Raw genomic sequence first — 17,303 nt, 5'->3', positions numbered from 1 at the left:
TGTCAAAGAAGTAAGGTTCCATCACCTCTAAGATGCTAGGGCTAGGAGCAAAGGCCTCGCCCTCTCCACCTGGGGCCTTCCAGCTGAGTGTGACCCATGAGAACTCAGGGTGCAAGCCTCTTCTGCTCACTCTTGGATCCTCAATTTCTAAAACTGGCCCACAATAAGCAATTTGTGGAGTGAGCAAACCAATGAATAAAACTAAGTCTCTAAAATCATGAAGAAGATGGAGAGGGGAACAACAACTTATTCATCAAATCCCTAACCCTTGAATTGATATCTGTAAGGACTTGAAGCTTAAAGGAACCAGTCTAAGGACAACTGTAAGGAAATCCCACTTAGAGAATGAGAACTAAATAAACTGGATTTGGGTTGAAGTGGTCAGGAGAAAGCAGGTCAACTATCACAATCTTCTGGAAACCCTGCAAAAGCCCGTAGACCACAGTCATGGGCCTATTTCAGTAGAGAAAGGCTCTGAGAGATTCTACAATAAGGATATGAATTCCCCCATGTTTAACTCAGCAGCTCCCGCTCCATGTTGGCAAAGTTCCCTTTTCTCAGAGAATACTTACTAATATCCTTTCCACAGTACAGTTTGGGGACTGTTAGGCAAAGTGATTTCTAAAGCTACTTTAAGCTCTAAAACATTTTGGGTTTGATGATCTCCTGTCCCTAGGAATGATTCAGACCCTGGCACCCCTGGACCGAGAATTCACATCCTGCTACTGGCTGACGGTACTGGCAGTGGATAGGGGTTCTGTGCCCCTGTCTTCTGTCACTGAAGTCTACATTGAGGTTCTGGATGTCAATGACAATCCACCCCAGATGTCCAGACCTGTGTTCTACCCTTCTGTCCGGGAGGACGCACCCTTGCACACCTCTGTGCTCCAGCTGAATGCCTGGGACCCAGACTCCAGCTCCAAAGGGAAGCTGACCTTCAACATCACCAGTGGCAACCATATGGGATTCTTTATTATTCATCCTCTCACGGGTAAGGACCTCAGAATGCTGGATGAATAGGATTCTCTACAACAGTGCTTCTCAAAGTGTGGTCCCAGACCGACATCATGAATGTCACCTACGAACTTGTTAGGAATTCAAGTTCTCAGTCCCCACCTTAGTCCTGCTGAATCAGAACTCAAGGTGGGGCCCAGAAATCTGTATTTTATTAAGATATCCAGAGAACTTTAATGTGTGCTAAGTTTGAGAACCACTGCTTTACAAAGTCTGTCTCTATGGGAAAACAAGAGTACGTCAGCTTTCTTTCCCTGGGGCTTAGGGAAGCTAAGCAGATTATCTGGTGGTCAAGCTGGAACTGTTTCTGGCCTCCAAATGCTCCCAACTGATCCCCTCCCTGGAGTCACAAGCCACAGGTTGAATCTCTTAACTCTAGCTCCAAACTGATCTCAAGCCTGCCCCTGTAGCGGTGGTGACAGAGATCCACTTCAGTGGAGTCAACCACCTCACAAAGATCTATCCTTAGCCTAGGGCCATCTTGGACAGTTTACAGGGATAATCCAAAGGTTACCAGCTTACAGTCCTTAACCAGAGGTGGCCCACAAAGGTGTTCCTGTTTGGCCCACACAAGCTTTAAACAGTGATTTTTCCAGTTGTTGCCAACATTTAAAAATTAGGACATTTTACACAACATTCCAGATTTCTGGTTGTTCTTTAAAAAAGCTAGAAGATCTGGCCACACTGACCCCACATCCTGCAGGGCTACAATAGTCTGGAGCCAACAGCAGCTCCCTATACAGACCAGGCGTGTCCTCTGCCCCAATGGTCCCCTCTCTCCCTATTGTATGTCTCCTAGCCTGCTTCCCGCATTTATGCTACCTGCCTGGCTCCCAGCAGAACTTGAGAGCCAGTTCCCACTGCTGCAGGTACTTCTCCAAGGCCACATATTCCTCTTGATGATGATCAGTAACAGCCCTACTGCAGAGAAGGCTGACACTCTCTCCTTCGAACACAACCTCCCATCCTTCAGCTCCAACAACTTACTCTTGTCCTGGAAGGACAGACTCTGGCAAAAGGGGGAAAGGGAAAGGCAGATGGTAGCAGCAGATCCTGAAGACAAAGGGAGTCAGGAGGAGTGATGGGCCATCGGGGGTGCTGAGGCAGACTGCTGGTGGGGGAGACGAGGGCCTCTGCTGCGACATCTGTTTGGAACCTGTCCTGTTACCCTTTGACCTCAGAGAGTGGATTAGTCCTCTTGGAAGGAGGATGATTTTCCCTTGAAAAACAGGCCTAAGCTGGCTCTCTGCCTGGGCCCACTCTGTCCCTCCCTGTTTGGGAGAGGGAAGAGATCTCTCACCTAAGGCAACAGCTTCTCTCCTTCTTCCAAATCCCTGCTCTGTTTACTGTTAACAGTTCCCTGACACCAGGTCTGGCAAATGCCCCAGAGGACAGAGATGTTCTTAGTCTTCCTGTAGTTGAGGAGAAGAAATTTTTATCAGCATGAATATTTGAAAATTAAAATAATAAATTAACAATGGCTCCCTGCCCCTAGCCCACCTTTCTTATCCTACTTTCGTTACTGAGTATCTTGGATGGTTTCCCAATGCCCCTAAGGTAAAGCCAGACCCTGCTGTGTCCCACAGACTTGTGCCTGACCTGGCCCCTGCTGACCTTTCTGGCTTCATCTTGCCTCTCTCACTCTATCACTCCCTAGTTGCAGCCACATGCCCTGCTTCAGTTCATGCTCTCTCCTGGCACAGGGCCTTTGCACATGCTGTTCCTTCTGCCAGGAGTCTCTTCTCCTCTCCTTTTTCAGGCTAACTCCCACTCTTATTTCAGATCTTGGCCCAACTATCCCTTCCTTAGAGAAGTTTTTCCTGACACTATGCTACACCTCCCAGCAGCATCTACTTTTTAAAAAACACTTATCACACAGAACATTGCATTCATTTGTGTGTTTATTTCATTAATTATCTACGTCCTTCACTGGACTTCAAAGGCATTCCAGAAAAGGAACCTTGACTGATTTGTGCCCACTAGAATATTTCTGGTGCCTGGCATATAGCATGACCTCAATAAATAATTGGGAAATGAGCAAATAAATCTCTGACAGCACCCACAATCTTTGGTTAAGGCCAAGATTCATTTATTCAGCAAACATTTAAAGGTGTCTGCCCTTATAGGGCATTTAAACTGTGTGCTATGGAGAGATGGGAGAATAAATAAAACAATTTCAGGCCTTCAGGAATTCGATCTATCAGGAGCATGAAGATCTGGATAGAGAAAAAACTATAAGAACCAGTGTAAAAACAGTACAGCATCATAAAACATGTGTAGGTATGATGCTGTGACTGTTCAGAGGAGAGAAGGCTGCTCAGTGTAGTGGATCAGCAAAGGTTCACGGAACAGGAATGGTTATGCTCGGCTGAAGGGTGGGGAGAACTGTGACAGGCAGCAGCAGTCTGGGAGGGCACCTGGGCAAGGACAGTGGCAGGAGCAATAGCCAGGAGGGAAGAAGACCCAGGTCTTGCTGAAGACAGAGCAAGTAGGTCCATTTTCTGGAGGCATATCCATTCCCACCACTTATTAACTGTAAGATCTTGGGAAAGTTGCTTAACTGCTCTATGACTGAGTTTTCTTACCAGTAAAAGGGGGACAATTACAGCTACCACCTGGGTGGTTGAGATGATTAAACGGGTTAATAGAGATATATAAGGAGCTTTGAAGAAGTCTGGCTGTGGAAGAGCTCAGTGAGTGGTGGCTCTGCTCATTCTGAGGGAAGGCAGAGGAGGGACAGGAAGCTGGGAAGGTTGGCGGGGTAAGACCCGGATGGCAGTGGGGCACGATGAGAAGAGTAGAAGGATCTGGAACCCATTAGAGTGAAATCAACAGTAGTTGGAAAACCACTGGATGAGGAAAGAGAGGAGAGGGAGAGGCTGAGGAGGGCCTGAGATGGGGTGACAGGGGACACTGGTTTGGAGGGCAGGAATGATTAAGAGTGGAATGGCTGTGCCCACCTTGTGCCAGGAGGGTCCTCGGTGGACCCTCACCGGCCCCCTGGGATGGTTCTGCCATGTCCTCATCCTACAGGGGCACTCCCTGGGAGACCTGATGTCGACTTCAGAGTTGGGGATGAGGCTAAGAACAGGGGCAATGCCTGGAGAAGGTGGGGGCCCCTGAAAAGGTCGGGGGAGGCAGTGGTGAGAGAAAGGAGAGAGAGGAAAGAAAAACAAGAGATGGAGGAAGAGTGACTGAGATCCTGAGAAGCAGAGATGGAGAGGGAGAGAGGAAGACATGGGAAGGCAGAGAGAAGAGAAGATGAGGGATAAACAGGGAAAGAGGAGAGAAGAAGGGGGATGAAGAGAGAGCAGGAGGGGGCAGAGAGCAGGACTGCGCCAGAAGGAAGGCTTCCTGACAAGGCCCTCTCATCCCTGCGAGTCCTGGGGGCACCGGATGCCGGCCCTTTCCCATCAGGCCTCTCAGCTGGCGGACAGGCTGGGTGGGCGACCTGAAACAATATTCATTCTATCCGAGAGGAGCGTGCCTTCCTCTCCTACTGGAAGGGCCTCTGGCTGTGGGGCTTTCCAGGAACTTTCGTCCAATCCCTCCCACACCTGCCTTCAGTGAGGGAAGAAAAATCCGGGATGACTTGACTCCATAGCACAAAGGCAAGAACATGCCCCTGACGGAGGTCACTCCTCACACCACACTCCCATTTCCAGCACCGGAGGCCCCGCCCCAACCCCAGACCCCCCTTCCCCTCACAGAGCCCCCATCCCCACACTTCATTCCCTTACTCCATCATTTAATTGCCTAAACAAGATCAAGAAACATTCTGAAAGTTTTTAGACAACCCACTGACTCCTGCTAATAGCTCTCCTTTCACTTAAAAGAGACCTCCCCACAGGGCTACGACCTCTCAGTCTGTGGGCTTGGTTGGATGCCCCTCTGGGGCCCTGACCACCTCAGTCTTGACATCATTGATGCTTGTAGAGAACTGGCACCTTCGCTCCTTTGTGGCCTCAACTTACAGACATAGTGCCTAGAAAATTACAACCAGAGTTCCAGCTCACTAAGTCCACCTTCCTTAATTCACAGAGGAGCTGGGAGGAGTCCAGAGGAGCCCTTCTCCGGCTCATCTGTGCCAGCAGGCATGGGAAGAGCCGGTCCTAGGCCCCAGGTGAATAACAGAGTAACAACAAAGGAGTAAAGGGCCACCCCTTTGTAATTTCTCGTGAACAGAAGGCAATGACCGTGATGCCTGTGGTAAATCCTGAGAAGCTGCCTGTTTTACTCAACAATATATTGTGCTCAGCACCCTCCTAATGGTGAAAGTAGGACGCAGGCGGGAACCACTGCTGATACCAACACTTCTGTCATCCTCTCCCCTTCCTCACTTTCCCACCTCTGTCTCCAGGGTTCCATTTCCCCTTCATGTTCTTGCTCTCCAAAGACCAAAAAGATTCCGACCTAGGCTTTGAATGGAACCCCTGAACTTAGCCCAGTAAAATGGCCCTGGAGTTCTGTGCTCCGACCTCCCTCCTACCATCTCTCCCCCAGGTCTCCTGTCCACGGCCCGGCAGCTGGACCGAGAGACCAAGGACGAACACATCCTGGAGGTGAGCAGTGCTACTGAACCCCTTCGCTGGACTGAAAAACCTCCTGAAGGAGGCCAGGCTGGAGCCAAGCCCAGCCTTGGGGCCACATGCACGTCTCCAGACTGTAGCTGAGCAGGGTGCTGACTCAGGGAGGAGTTCCTACTTAAGCTGAATCTTGCTGTGATTGGCGGTGAAGACTCTCCGGGTCTTTGCTGGCACCGTGAAGGGAAGGAATCTGAAACCATGTCTGGGAGGGACAGGAAACACTGACTGATTAGCAACGTCTACAGTGAATGCAGGAAGAGGGAGTACACCCGCACTACGTGCTTGTCCAGTCCAGTTTCCAGCCCACCTCCACGGTCCAGAGAGAGTCACTCAAAGTCAAACACTGGGTCAGTAGCAGAGCAAGGATGAAAACACAGATCTCTGTCTTCTAGATATGCTCTTTCTAGGATATCTCTAAAATCACATACGCATTTCTGGTGACCATTCCAATAAGAGGTGTTGGTCTCGACCTAGAGGGGATTAAATCAGAAGGGGTCTGGTTACGCCCCTCCTGTGCTGTCCATAACTGATGAGAAGGTATCTCTTCTAGTCTTAAAGACACCAGGTGGGAGGCACGCATATTCCTCAGCAGCACTGCTAAATTTGCCTTCTGTGCTCCGAGTCTCTACACCTTCCCTCTGTATGAAACAGGCATTACTAGTAAGAGTAAGCAGCAGCTAAGCGGACTTCTAAGATAAGCTATTTGGGTGGGGGAGGTAATTAAGTTTATTCATTCTTGTATTTATTTATTTATTTTAATGGAGGTACTGGGGGTTGAACCCAGGACCTTGGGCATGCTAAGCACACGCTCTACCACTGAGCTACACCCTCCCCCTTAAATGGCCTTCTAGGGACTGAAGCGTTTTCCACAGTTCAGTAGAGGGATTTGTCTTGAAACATCAAAATATTTACAAAATTTGGAATCATTTAGAGTGTCCTACCTCATACTGATGTGGAGGATGATTTGCCCCTAGATGAAACGGCGCCTGATTCTGAATTTGTTTTAGTGCCTGTGCTGTCTCTGGATTTCATTTCAGGCATCAGGCCACAGGTCTGACTCCAAAAGTACCACCTATGCCTCCATAAACAGCTTCTCCTTTGTTTTATTCTAACCTCCAGTAGCTTAAGGAAAGCAGAGAACAAAGCTTCTCTGAGAATTCTCTGAGAATTACGAGCAAATAAAAAGTAAATGGTCTCTGCGAGAAATGGCCCATGGGCCTCCCAAGTAAAGAGCTTCAGCTTTTGTCTAGAGCCTCTGCAACTCTGTCTTCTTCCAGTCCTTTCTGGTTTCTTTCTCTGTTCTTGTTTCCTGTGGGTGAGGTTACCAGAGAGCTGGCTTCCAAGTACGTGAGCTTATAATAATAAAAACCACAAGCACATACCACAGAACAGACTGACTGATAGGTCCAGGCTTTCAAAGGCAGGGGTAGTGGCAGGGTTGTAGTGGGTGGCGATACATCTTCATTGCTTTGTATCTGTCAATTCATGCTGGATTCTGTCCCCAGGTGACTGTGCTGGATAATGGGGAGCCCTCCCTGAAGTCCACCTCTAGGGTGGTGGTGCGCATCTTGGACGTCAATGACAACCCCCCTGTCTTCTCCCACAAGCTCTTCAATGTCCGCCTTCCAGAGAGGCTGAACCCGGTGACCCCTGGGCCTGTGTACAGGCTGGTGGCTTCAGACCCAGATGCGGGTCTTAATGGCAGGGTCATCTACAGTATCGAGGAGAATGATGAGGGGGGCTTCAGTATTGACCCGGTCACAGGTGTGGTGTCATCCAGCAGTACCTTCACAGCTGGAGAGTACAACATCCTCACGGTGAGGGGTGGATGCAGGCTGTGGAGGGGGTGTGGCATAACTGGCTAAGGATGTTCTTTGAGGATACAGGAGGAGGAAGACAGCCATGAGGCATGATGGAGGTGGTACTTCCCTCCGTGGCTTTCTCCCAGAGAAACGGAAACTCGACTTTAGCCAAAAGCTCAGAATTCTGGGCCTTTCTCTTTGAGGGCAATAAGGTCCTTGCCTGGAAAATCCACTCTATCCTTAGAGATAAGAATTTTGATGAGGGTAGCAGAGGCTTTGGAATCAAGATAAGCCTGGGTTCCAACCATAGAACTGCTTGTGTGGACTTGGACAAGTCATTTAACCCTGTGAGCCTTGGTTTTATCATCTGTAAAATGGGGATAAGAACACACTCATTGTAGGAAGCCCATAAAGCAAGTGACTAGGGCTTGGGGCTGTCATCTCAGTAGCCTGAATCCAATCCCAGCCTCACCGCTGGCCAGGTAGACAAGCCTCAGCAGTTGAACTGGGCTGAGCCTCAGTTTCCTCCTGCAAAAGGGAGGTGGTAAAGGTACCTCTCTGAGGGCTGTCATGAGGATTAAATAAGATATTGCACATATCGTTCTTAGCGCAGGGCCTGATCACAGTGAGAGCTCAATAAATTATAGTCTTTTATGGTTTGGGGAAGGGTAAAGGGTCCATGCATGTTAAATTCAGTTTAGGAACCAGTAAACAGAAGGCCTTCAGTTAATAGTAGCTTTGATTCATTTTTTTCATCATTTGATTCAAGTTTCATGTGAAACTTTTCACAAGGTTTCACTAACTATGAAAGTTTGACTCATAGTTTCAGAACCATGAGTTTCTGAGCACAGTTCTACGTTCTGTTCACCACTGTGCCCCCGACAACTGGCATGGTCCTTGTTTCCAGAAAGCCCTCAGCTGTGTTGAATGGATAAATTAATGAATGAGAGGCCAGTTCAGTCAGTCACAGGGTGCTCTGTCTCTTGGCCTGGCCGCCTGGATCTTTTGTTTCTTGGCCCCAGCCCTACAGATAAAGCTTCAATTTCAGTTTTGGAATCTTTTCAGATCAAGGCAACAGACGGTGGGCAGCCACCACTTTCGGCCAGTGTCCGGCTACACATCGAGTGGATCCCCCAGCCCCGGCCCTCTTCCATCCCACTGGCCTTTGACGAATCCCACTACAGCTTCACAGTGATGGAGACAGACCCCGTGAACCACATGGTGGGGGTCATCAGTGTTGAGGGCCGACCTGGTCTCTTCTGGTTCAGCATCTCAGGTGAGGGCCCAAGGAGGGCCAGCCCCTCCTATCCTTACAGACCACTCTAGTCCTCATGGCACAGTCCTTTTGAGCCCTGTCAAGGTCACACTTTCCAGCAGCCACTGTTTTGGCCATGAATGGTGACTGCCTCTTCCCTGGTTCTCTGCGGCAAGGGGTAGTCAGGGTACCACTTCTGCCAAGCTTTCCTTCCACACCAGCTGTGACCTCAGGTGGAACCTCCATGGTCTCACTGGTAACCCCAGCCAAGAGCCAGACAGGGCCTCAGCTACCCCGAGTTCCTGAGAGCCCTAAGATGGTGGTCCAGACACACACACACACACACACACACACGCACATCTGCATACAAATTTAGGGGGTTTATAGATTCTCTGAAACCCAGCCAGGGATTCCAGGTTAAGAATCTCTAATCTAAGAGTTTCAGTACCACCTGGACCATGAAGTCCAATTACAGAGATTCCCAGGCTGCTTCAGAGATTGGGTACCAACCTGTCTCAAGCTTTCTGACCTCTTGGATTCACTTCCAGTACCGATTCACTGCTTGTTTTAAGTGTTTGGGGGTTTTTTTGTTGTTGTTGCTGCACAAAGTTAATACATGTACTCTATAAAACATTTAGAAAACAATGAGTACAGAGAAGAAAATAAAAATCACCTAAACTCCCACCAATCGGAAGATAATCCACTGTTATAATTTTGATGTTTCCTTCTAGTCATTTTCCTTTACACACACACATGCGTAGGGTTATATTTAAATACTGTCTTACAACCTTTTAAAACATATCATGAACATATTTCCACATCACTAAACAGATTTCTACTAGTAGATATTTAAATAGCTACATGCTAATTCTGTACTTTGGAGTCTCATCATTTATTAAATCAATTCCCTCTGGTTGAAAAGAGTTAGTTCCATTTTTCCCTGCATCTAGCCTCCTTTAGACCATGCAAATTATCTGTAAGCCACAAGGTAGAGTCCATTACTCCTGCATGTTTCAATCCTAGTAGCAGCATACATTCTATGGTATATTTTGGTCCTCTGGGACTCTTAAGTCCTTGTAAGTGTACCTTTTCCTGTATCATCATTAGGATCTTAATAATTTGATAATAACTTGACCGGAGCTGCTACCACCTCCTCTACATCTGCAAGCCAAATCCCATAGCAGGTGTGCATCTACCCACATCACTGAGGTCGTGTGTGCTTTCCTCCTACTTCCCCTCCAGGTGGGGACAAAGACATGGACTTTGACATTGAGAAGACCACGGGCAGCATCGTCATTGCCAGGCCCCTAGATACAAGGAGAGGGTCAAGCTATAACTTGACTGTGGAGGTGACCGATGGGTCCCACACCATTGCCACCCAGGTGAGAGGCCTCATGGGGAACCCTGGTGGAGAGGAGATGGGAGGCCTCCTTGGTGGGAAAGCAGCTCTGCTCACCATTGTACCACCAAGCACACAGGGGCCTCCTCAGTTGGGATGAGGATGCAGAAGACTCTCTGTGGATGTGGTATACCTCAAAGAACACTGAATTTGGCATCAAGGTTCTGCATTCCAGTCTTATCTGATATACCCTCTAAATCTGTGGTCTTGGGAGAATTCCTGTTTCTACTGTGGATCTCTGTATAATGAGGGGCTTTGTCTAAATGAGTGGTTTTCTTTTTCTTTTTTAAAAAATAAGCGGTTTTCAATTAAAGATAGAGTGTCACAGGGCAACCATGGATATAAGGAATGAAGGAAGTGGGGCTCTGGGTTTATACTCTGGTTTCAGCCAGTTTTATTTGTGTCATATTTGGAATTTCACCAAAAGATTTTCATTTGAAGAAAAGACCATTTAACAAGAATTTTGTTTTTGAAAACCACTAGAATGCATACTATTTGAAAGCCTTGTGATTTTGAAATCCTGTCATTGATTCAACAAATATTTATCAAGTGACTGCTGTGTGCCAGGCACCATTGTAACGGTGGAGAACTAGACAGACGAGGTCCCTGTCCCCCTGGAGTTTACAGTGTGTCTTCTCTCACTCTCCTCCCTAGGTCTACATCTTCATGATTGCCAATGTTAACCACCATCGGCCCCAGTTTTTGGAGGCTCATTATGAGGTCAGAGTTCCCCAGGACACACTGCCTGGGGTTGAGCTCCTCCGAGTCCAGGCCACTGATCAAGACAAGGGCAAAGGCCTCATCTACACTATACATGGCAGCCAAGACCCGGGAAGTGCCAGCCTCTTTCAGCTGGACCCAAGTAGTGGTGTCCTGGTAACTGTGGGGAAATTGGACCTGAGCTCGGGGCCATCCCAGCACACACTGACAGTTATGGTGAGTTAACTGAAAAACTGGGTAAAAATGCGCTTGCATGTGGACGTGCGGGGGTGGACACGCTTGGAGGCATACTGAAGGTTCCCCTTCCCCTGGTGAGCCAGGTGTACTGATGCTCATGATGATAATCCATGAGATGAGTTGTGACATCTCACAGTCTGCCAGAGGCACCTTCCATAATGGATGCCCGGGAGTTGGGAAAGAGATGGGACAGCTGCCAAAGAAGCTCCTGCAACCTTGGCTTTGTCTGGGCTCACTCAAATCCCTCCCAACAAGTCTGCTGTATGACTGTATGATAACAACGATGTGAATTTACATCCCCTCAGAGCTGGGAGGGACCCAGAGAACATCCCACCCAGAGCAAGCACTAGGATGAGGTGAGCGAGGTTTGGAGGGTACAAATTAAGGAGGACTTAACTCTCTGGGTCATATGCCTGCACTTTTATGACCCCGAGAATGAGAGCCTCCTTAAGTTGATGCCCTACATGCCTCCTTTGCATCACTCTAGTCCCAGCCCTGGTCCCACCCATTTCTCTTATCTTACACCTGAGACCTGTAGAGGAAGAGAGACTTGCTCACCATCATCCAGTTCTTGATGGCAGAACCAGAATCAGAGTCCAGCCTTCCTGACTCAAGGTTCAAGGTTCTTATGTGTTAGTTTATCATCCTCTGGGCATTTAAATACATACTAAAGGCTCTGAGAAGTCCGGCAGCTAAGAAAACTTCAACTTCATTTAATTCAGTGCTCTTTAAATTTATCTGACCATAGAACTTTTTTTCCCCTGAATAACATGTTAACACCTTGGAGAACAAATATTCTCTGAGAATTAAACTGGAAAATACTGCTTCTCCACTTATTTCTGCCTTTCTCCTCAAGTGCAGTTATCCATGAAAATAGCTAAGCCTAATAATCATGAAGTGACAAACTTACTTAAAAATAAAAAAGAGCATACATGAGAGCAAAACTTAAAAGAATACAGAGAGTTACAATCAGGTATATTTTCCCCAGGCATTCTATTTCATTGACCTTAATCTAACCTTGCCCCCTCCCATACATCTGCTGCTCATCCCATTACCCCCTTGGGCCCACAGGTTCGTGACCAGGAGATGCCCATAAAGAGGAACTTTGTGTGGGTGTCCATTCACGTGGAGGATGGAAACCTCCACCCACCCCGCTTCACCCAGCTCCACTATGAGGCAAGTGTTTCTGACACCACAGCCCCCGGCACAGAACTGCTCCAGGTCCGAGCCATGGACGGTGATCGGGGAGCCAATGCTGAGGTCCACTACTCCCTCCTCAAAGGTGAGGGGCCTGGCCCTGGGTCCAGAATGTGAGGGAAGGGGCTTTGGCAATGAGGTATAGCATCAGAGGCATGGATTTGCGAGTTATTCAAGTGCCAAGCTTGCTAAGCTTTGGCAAGTTATCATTCTAGAGCATTCCCTGGGACTATCATGACCAAAGCTATTAAAAGTTATGTAAGGAATGGTTTAAAATTCTGTATAATGAAACTGAAGCTTTTCCTATAAAAGTCACCACTGACATACACAGAGGAGTGTGTTTTCCTACAAAGTGGAAGTCTCCTTTCTTTGCTTCAAAAACCTACTATGGCTTTGGTTGGTAGCATAAGTTGTGACCCAAAGACTCAGTGATTATTGAAGCTGCCATTAACGGAGCACCTACTATAAGGAATTTCATACAATATGTACCAGCCCTACACATTATATCTCAATCCAGGGTGGCACAGGATGTAGCTTTTGCCCTGTCCAACTTTTGTGTGATAGCCTTTTACTGATCTAGAAAGCCTAGTTGGTATCTCCTGAAAATGTGGTCAACTTCTTGTGTTTGTTTCAGGGAACAGTGAGGGTTTCTTCAACATCAATCCCCTACTAGGCATCATCACTCTAGCACGGAAACTGGATCAGGCAAATCATGCCCGGTATACTCTGACAGTGAAGGCGGAAGATCAAGGCTCCCCACAGCGGCATGACCTGGCTACGGTGATCATTCACATCTACCCCTCGGAGAGCAGTGCCCCCATCTTTTCAAACACCGAGTTCTTTGTAGAGATCCCTGAATCAATCCCCATTGGTTCCCCAATTCTCCTTATCTCAGCTACAAGCTCCTCAGAAGTCACCTATGAGTTAAGAGAGGGGAACAAGGATGGCGTATTCTCCATGAACTCATACTCTGGCCTCATCTCCACCCAGAAGAACTTGGACCATGAGAAAATTTCATCTTACCAGCTGAAAATCCGAGGCAGCAACATGGCGGGTGTGTTTACTGATGTCGTGGTTCTTGTCTACATCATTGATGAAAATGACAACGCTCCCATGTTCTCCAAGTCGACTTTTGTGGGCCAAATCAGTGAAGCAGCTCCACTGAACAGCATGATCATGGATGAAAACAACAATCCCCTTGTAATTCGTGCCTCTGACAGTGACAAAGAAGCTAATTCCTTGTTGGTCTATAAAATTTTGGAGCCAGAGGCTCTGAAGTATTTAAAAATTGATCCCAGCATGGGAACCCTAACCACCATATTCGAAATGGATTACGAGAGCATGCCCTCTTTCCGATTCAGCATCTATGTCCATGACCAAGGAAGTCCCATCTTATTTGCACCCGGGGCTGCCCAGGTCATAATCAATGTGAGAAATGTAAATGACTGTCCTCCCAGGTTCTCAGACCAGATATATGAAGTAGCAGTACTGAAGCCCATCCACCGGGGTATGGAGCTCCTCACGGTGCGGGCCAGTGATGATGACTCAGAAATCCATTACAGCATCAAAACTGGCAATGCTGATGAAGCTGTTGCCATCCATCCCGTTACTGGCTGCATATCTGTGTTGAAGCCTGCTTTCCTGGGACTCTCTCGGGAGCTCATCATCAGGGCTTCTGACGGCCTTTATCAAGATACTGCACTGGTAAAAATTTCTTTGGCACAAGCCCTTAACACAAGCTTGCAGTTTGATCGGGATGTCTACAGGGCAACAGTGAAGGAGAATTTGCTGGACATAAAGGCACTGGTGATTCTCGGTGCCCAGGGCAATCATTTGAATGACACCCTATCCTACTTCCTCTTGAACGGCACAGATATGTTTCACATGGTCAATTCAGCAGGCGTGTTGCAGACAAGAGGTGTGGCTTTTGACAGAGAACAACAGGATACGCACGAGGTGGCAGTGGAATTGAGGGACAATCGGACACCTCAGCGGGTGGCTCAGGCTCTGGTCCGAGTCTCTATTGAGGATGTCAATGACAATTGCCCTGAATTTAAACATCTGCCCTACCACACAATCATCCAAGATGGCACAGAGCCAGGGGATGTCCTCTTTCAGGTATCCGCCACTGACCAGGACTTGGGGGTGAATGGTGCTGTCACATATGCATTTGCTGAAGAGTACACATATTTTCGAATTGACCCCTATCTTGGGGATATATCATTGAAGAAACCCTTTGATTATCAAGCTTTAAATAAGTATCACCTCAAAGTCATTGCTCGGGATAGAGGCACCCCATCCCTCCATACTGAGGAAGAGGTACTTGTCATTGTGAGAAATAAGTCCAACCCACTATTTCAGAGTCCTTACTATAAAGTCAGAGTGCCTGAAAATATCACACTCTATACCCCAATTCTCCACACCCAGGCTCGGAGTCCAGAGGGACTCCGGCTCATCTACAACATTGTGGAGGAAGAGCCCTTGATGCTGTTCACCACTGACTTTAAGACTGGTGTCCTAACAGTGACAGGCCCTTTGGACTATGAGTCTAAGACCAAACATGTATTTACAGTCAGAGCCACAGACACAGCTCTGGGGTCGTTTTCTGAGGCCACAGTGGAAGTCCTGGTGGAGGACGTCAATGATAATCCTCCCACTTTCTCTCAGTTGGTATATACCACTTCAGTCTCAGAAGGCTTGCCTGCTCAGACCCCTGTGATCCAACTGTTGGCTTCTGACGAGGATTCAGGGCAGAATCGTGATGTCTCTTACCAGATCGTAGAGGATGGCTCAGATGTTTCCAAATTCTTCCAGATCAATGGTAGCACAGGGCAGATGTCCACAGTTCAAGAGCTGGATTATGAAGCCCAACAACACTTTCATGTGAAGGTCAGGGCCATGGATAGAGGAGACCCCCCGCTCACTGGTGAAACCCTTGTGGTTGTCAATGTGTCTGACATCAATGACAATCCCCCAGAGTTCAGGCAACCTCAGTATGAAGCCAATGTCAGTGAGCTAGCAACCTGTGGACACCTGGTCCTCAAAGTCCAAGCTCTTGACCCTGACAGCAAGGACACCTCTCGCCTGGAGTACCTGATTCTTTCTGGCAATCAGGACAGGCACTTCTCCATTAACAGCTCATCAGGGATAATTTCTATGTTTAACCTTTGCAAAAAGCACCTGGACTCTTCTTACAATTTGAGGGTAGGTGCTTCTGATGGGGTCTTCCGAGCCACTGTGCCTGTATATATTAACACTACAAATGCCAACAAGTACAGCCCAGAGTTCCAGCAGCATGTTTATGAGGCAGAATTAGCTGAGAATGCAAAGGTGGGAACCAAGGTGATTGAGTTGCTAGCCATAGACAAAGACAGTGGTCCCTATGGCACTGTAGATTACACCATCATCAATAAACTGGCAGGTGAGAAGTTCTCCATAAACCCCAGTGGCCAGATCACCACTCTGCAGAAACTGGATCGGGAAAATTCCACAGAAAGAGTCATTGCTATTAAGGTCATGGCTCAGGATGGAGGAGGACGAGTGGCCTTCTGTACTGTGAAGATCATCCTTACAGACGAAAATGACAACCCCCCACAGTTCAAAGCATCTGAGTACACTGTATCCATTCAATCCAACATCAGTAAAGACTCCCCAGTCATCCAGGTGCTGGCCTATGATGCAGATGAAGGTCAGAATGCAGATGTCACTTACTCAGTGGATTCAATGGAGGACTTGGAAGAAGAGGTCATTGAAGTTAACCCAACTACTGGTGTTGTCAAGGTAAAAGAGAGCCTGGTGGGATTGGAAAATCGGGCCTTTGACTTAAAAATCAAAGCCCAAGATGGGGGCCCTCCTCACTGGAACTCTCTCATGCTGCTACGACTTCAGGTGGTTCCTAATGAAGTATCCTTGCCCAAATTTTCTGAGCCTCTGTATACTTTTTCTGCATCAGAAGACCTTCCAGAGGGGTCTGAAATTGGTTATGTTAAAGCAGTGGCAGCTCAGGATCCAGTCATCTATAGTCTAGTGCAGGGCACCACACCAGAGAGCAACAAGGATGGCATCTTCTCCTTGGACCAAAACACAGGGGTTCTAAAGGTGAGGAAGGCCATGGATTATGAGTCCACCAAATGGTACCAGATTGATTTGATGGCACATTGCCCCCATAATGACACTTACTTGGGTTCCTTGGTCTCTGTCAACATCCAAGTGAAGGATGTCAATGACAACAGGCCTGTATTTGAGGCTGATCCATATAAGGCTGTTCTCACTGAGAATATGCCAGTGGGGACCTCAGTCATTCAAGTGACTGCCAATGACCAGGACACTGGGATTGATGGCCAGGTGAGCTACAGGCTGCCAGTGGACCCTGGTAGCAATATCCATGAGCTCTTCACCATTGACAGTGAGACTGGCTGGATCACCACACTCCAGGAGCTTGACTGTGAGGCCAGCCAGATCTACCGCTTTTATGTGGTGGCCTATGACCATGGCCGGACCATCCAGCTATCTTCTCAGGTCCTGGTTGAAGTCTCCATTACAGATGAGAATGACAACGCCCCTCAGTTTGCTTCTGAAGACTACAGAGGATCCGTGGTTGAGAACAGTGAACCTGGTGAACCTGTGGCCACTCTTAAAACCTTGGATGCTGATATCTCTGAGCAGAACAGACAGGTCACCTGCTATATCACAGGTAAGGATACCTATCTTGGAATGGAGACACTGGGGTGTGTTGAAAAAAGTCCAGTAAAAGGTTCCCTAAGCTATGGGTTTAAGTCCTGGCTCTGCCACTAATTAGCAGTGACCTTGGGTAAATTTACACTTAACCTCCCAGGACCTTAGTTGCTCCAATTATAGACTTGATATGCATGTTCTCATTCAACTTACAGAGATGTTGGTAAGGTCTAACTTGAAACAGTTTTGAGAGCCCCCTATAAATTGGAAAGTGCCTTGTAAAGAGGATTTCTTATTACCTTAGGTGGAGTAGATAGAACAGAAAAGAGATATTGTAACTGTTTTCAGCTTCTGGGAGGTGGAGAGGGAATCAAAGTTGTGTGGTCCATGAAAACTCTATGAGGTGACCGTCCTTGTAG

At 47.7% G+C, this 17,303-nt stretch overlaps 1 protein-coding gene across 1 annotated transcript in view; it reads left to right on the top strand.

Annotated features, from left to right (window-relative positions):
- FAT2 (FAT atypical cadherin 2) overlaps nucleotides 1-17,303 on the top strand; it is a 70,641-nt gene that overhangs the window by 23,516 nt on the left and 29,822 nt on the right. The window contains exons 3-10 of the mRNA XM_032477149.1: nucleotides 677-991; nucleotides 5,518-5,576; nucleotides 7,106-7,417; nucleotides 8,468-8,678; nucleotides 9,900-10,039; nucleotides 10,711-10,992; nucleotides 12,085-12,295; nucleotides 12,845-16,903. Coding sequence (XP_032333040.1) covers nucleotides 677-991; nucleotides 5,518-5,576; nucleotides 7,106-7,417; nucleotides 8,468-8,678; nucleotides 9,900-10,039; nucleotides 10,711-10,992; nucleotides 12,085-12,295; nucleotides 12,845-16,903 — 5,589 coding nt within the window. The remainder of the gene's footprint in view (nucleotides 1-676; nucleotides 992-5,517; nucleotides 5,577-7,105; nucleotides 7,418-8,467; nucleotides 8,679-9,899; nucleotides 10,040-10,710; nucleotides 10,993-12,084; nucleotides 12,296-12,844; nucleotides 16,904-17,303) is intronic.

Source organism: Camelus ferus, chromosome 3, assembly GCF_009834535.1.
Source record: "Camelus ferus isolate YT-003-E chromosome 3, BCGSAC_Cfer_1.0, whole genome shotgun sequence".
Lineage (NCBI taxonomy): Eukaryota > Metazoa > Chordata > Mammalia > Artiodactyla > Camelidae > Camelus > Camelus ferus.
The sequence above is the reverse complement of the archived record's forward strand: the minus strand, read 5'-3'. Positions and strand labels throughout refer to the sequence as shown.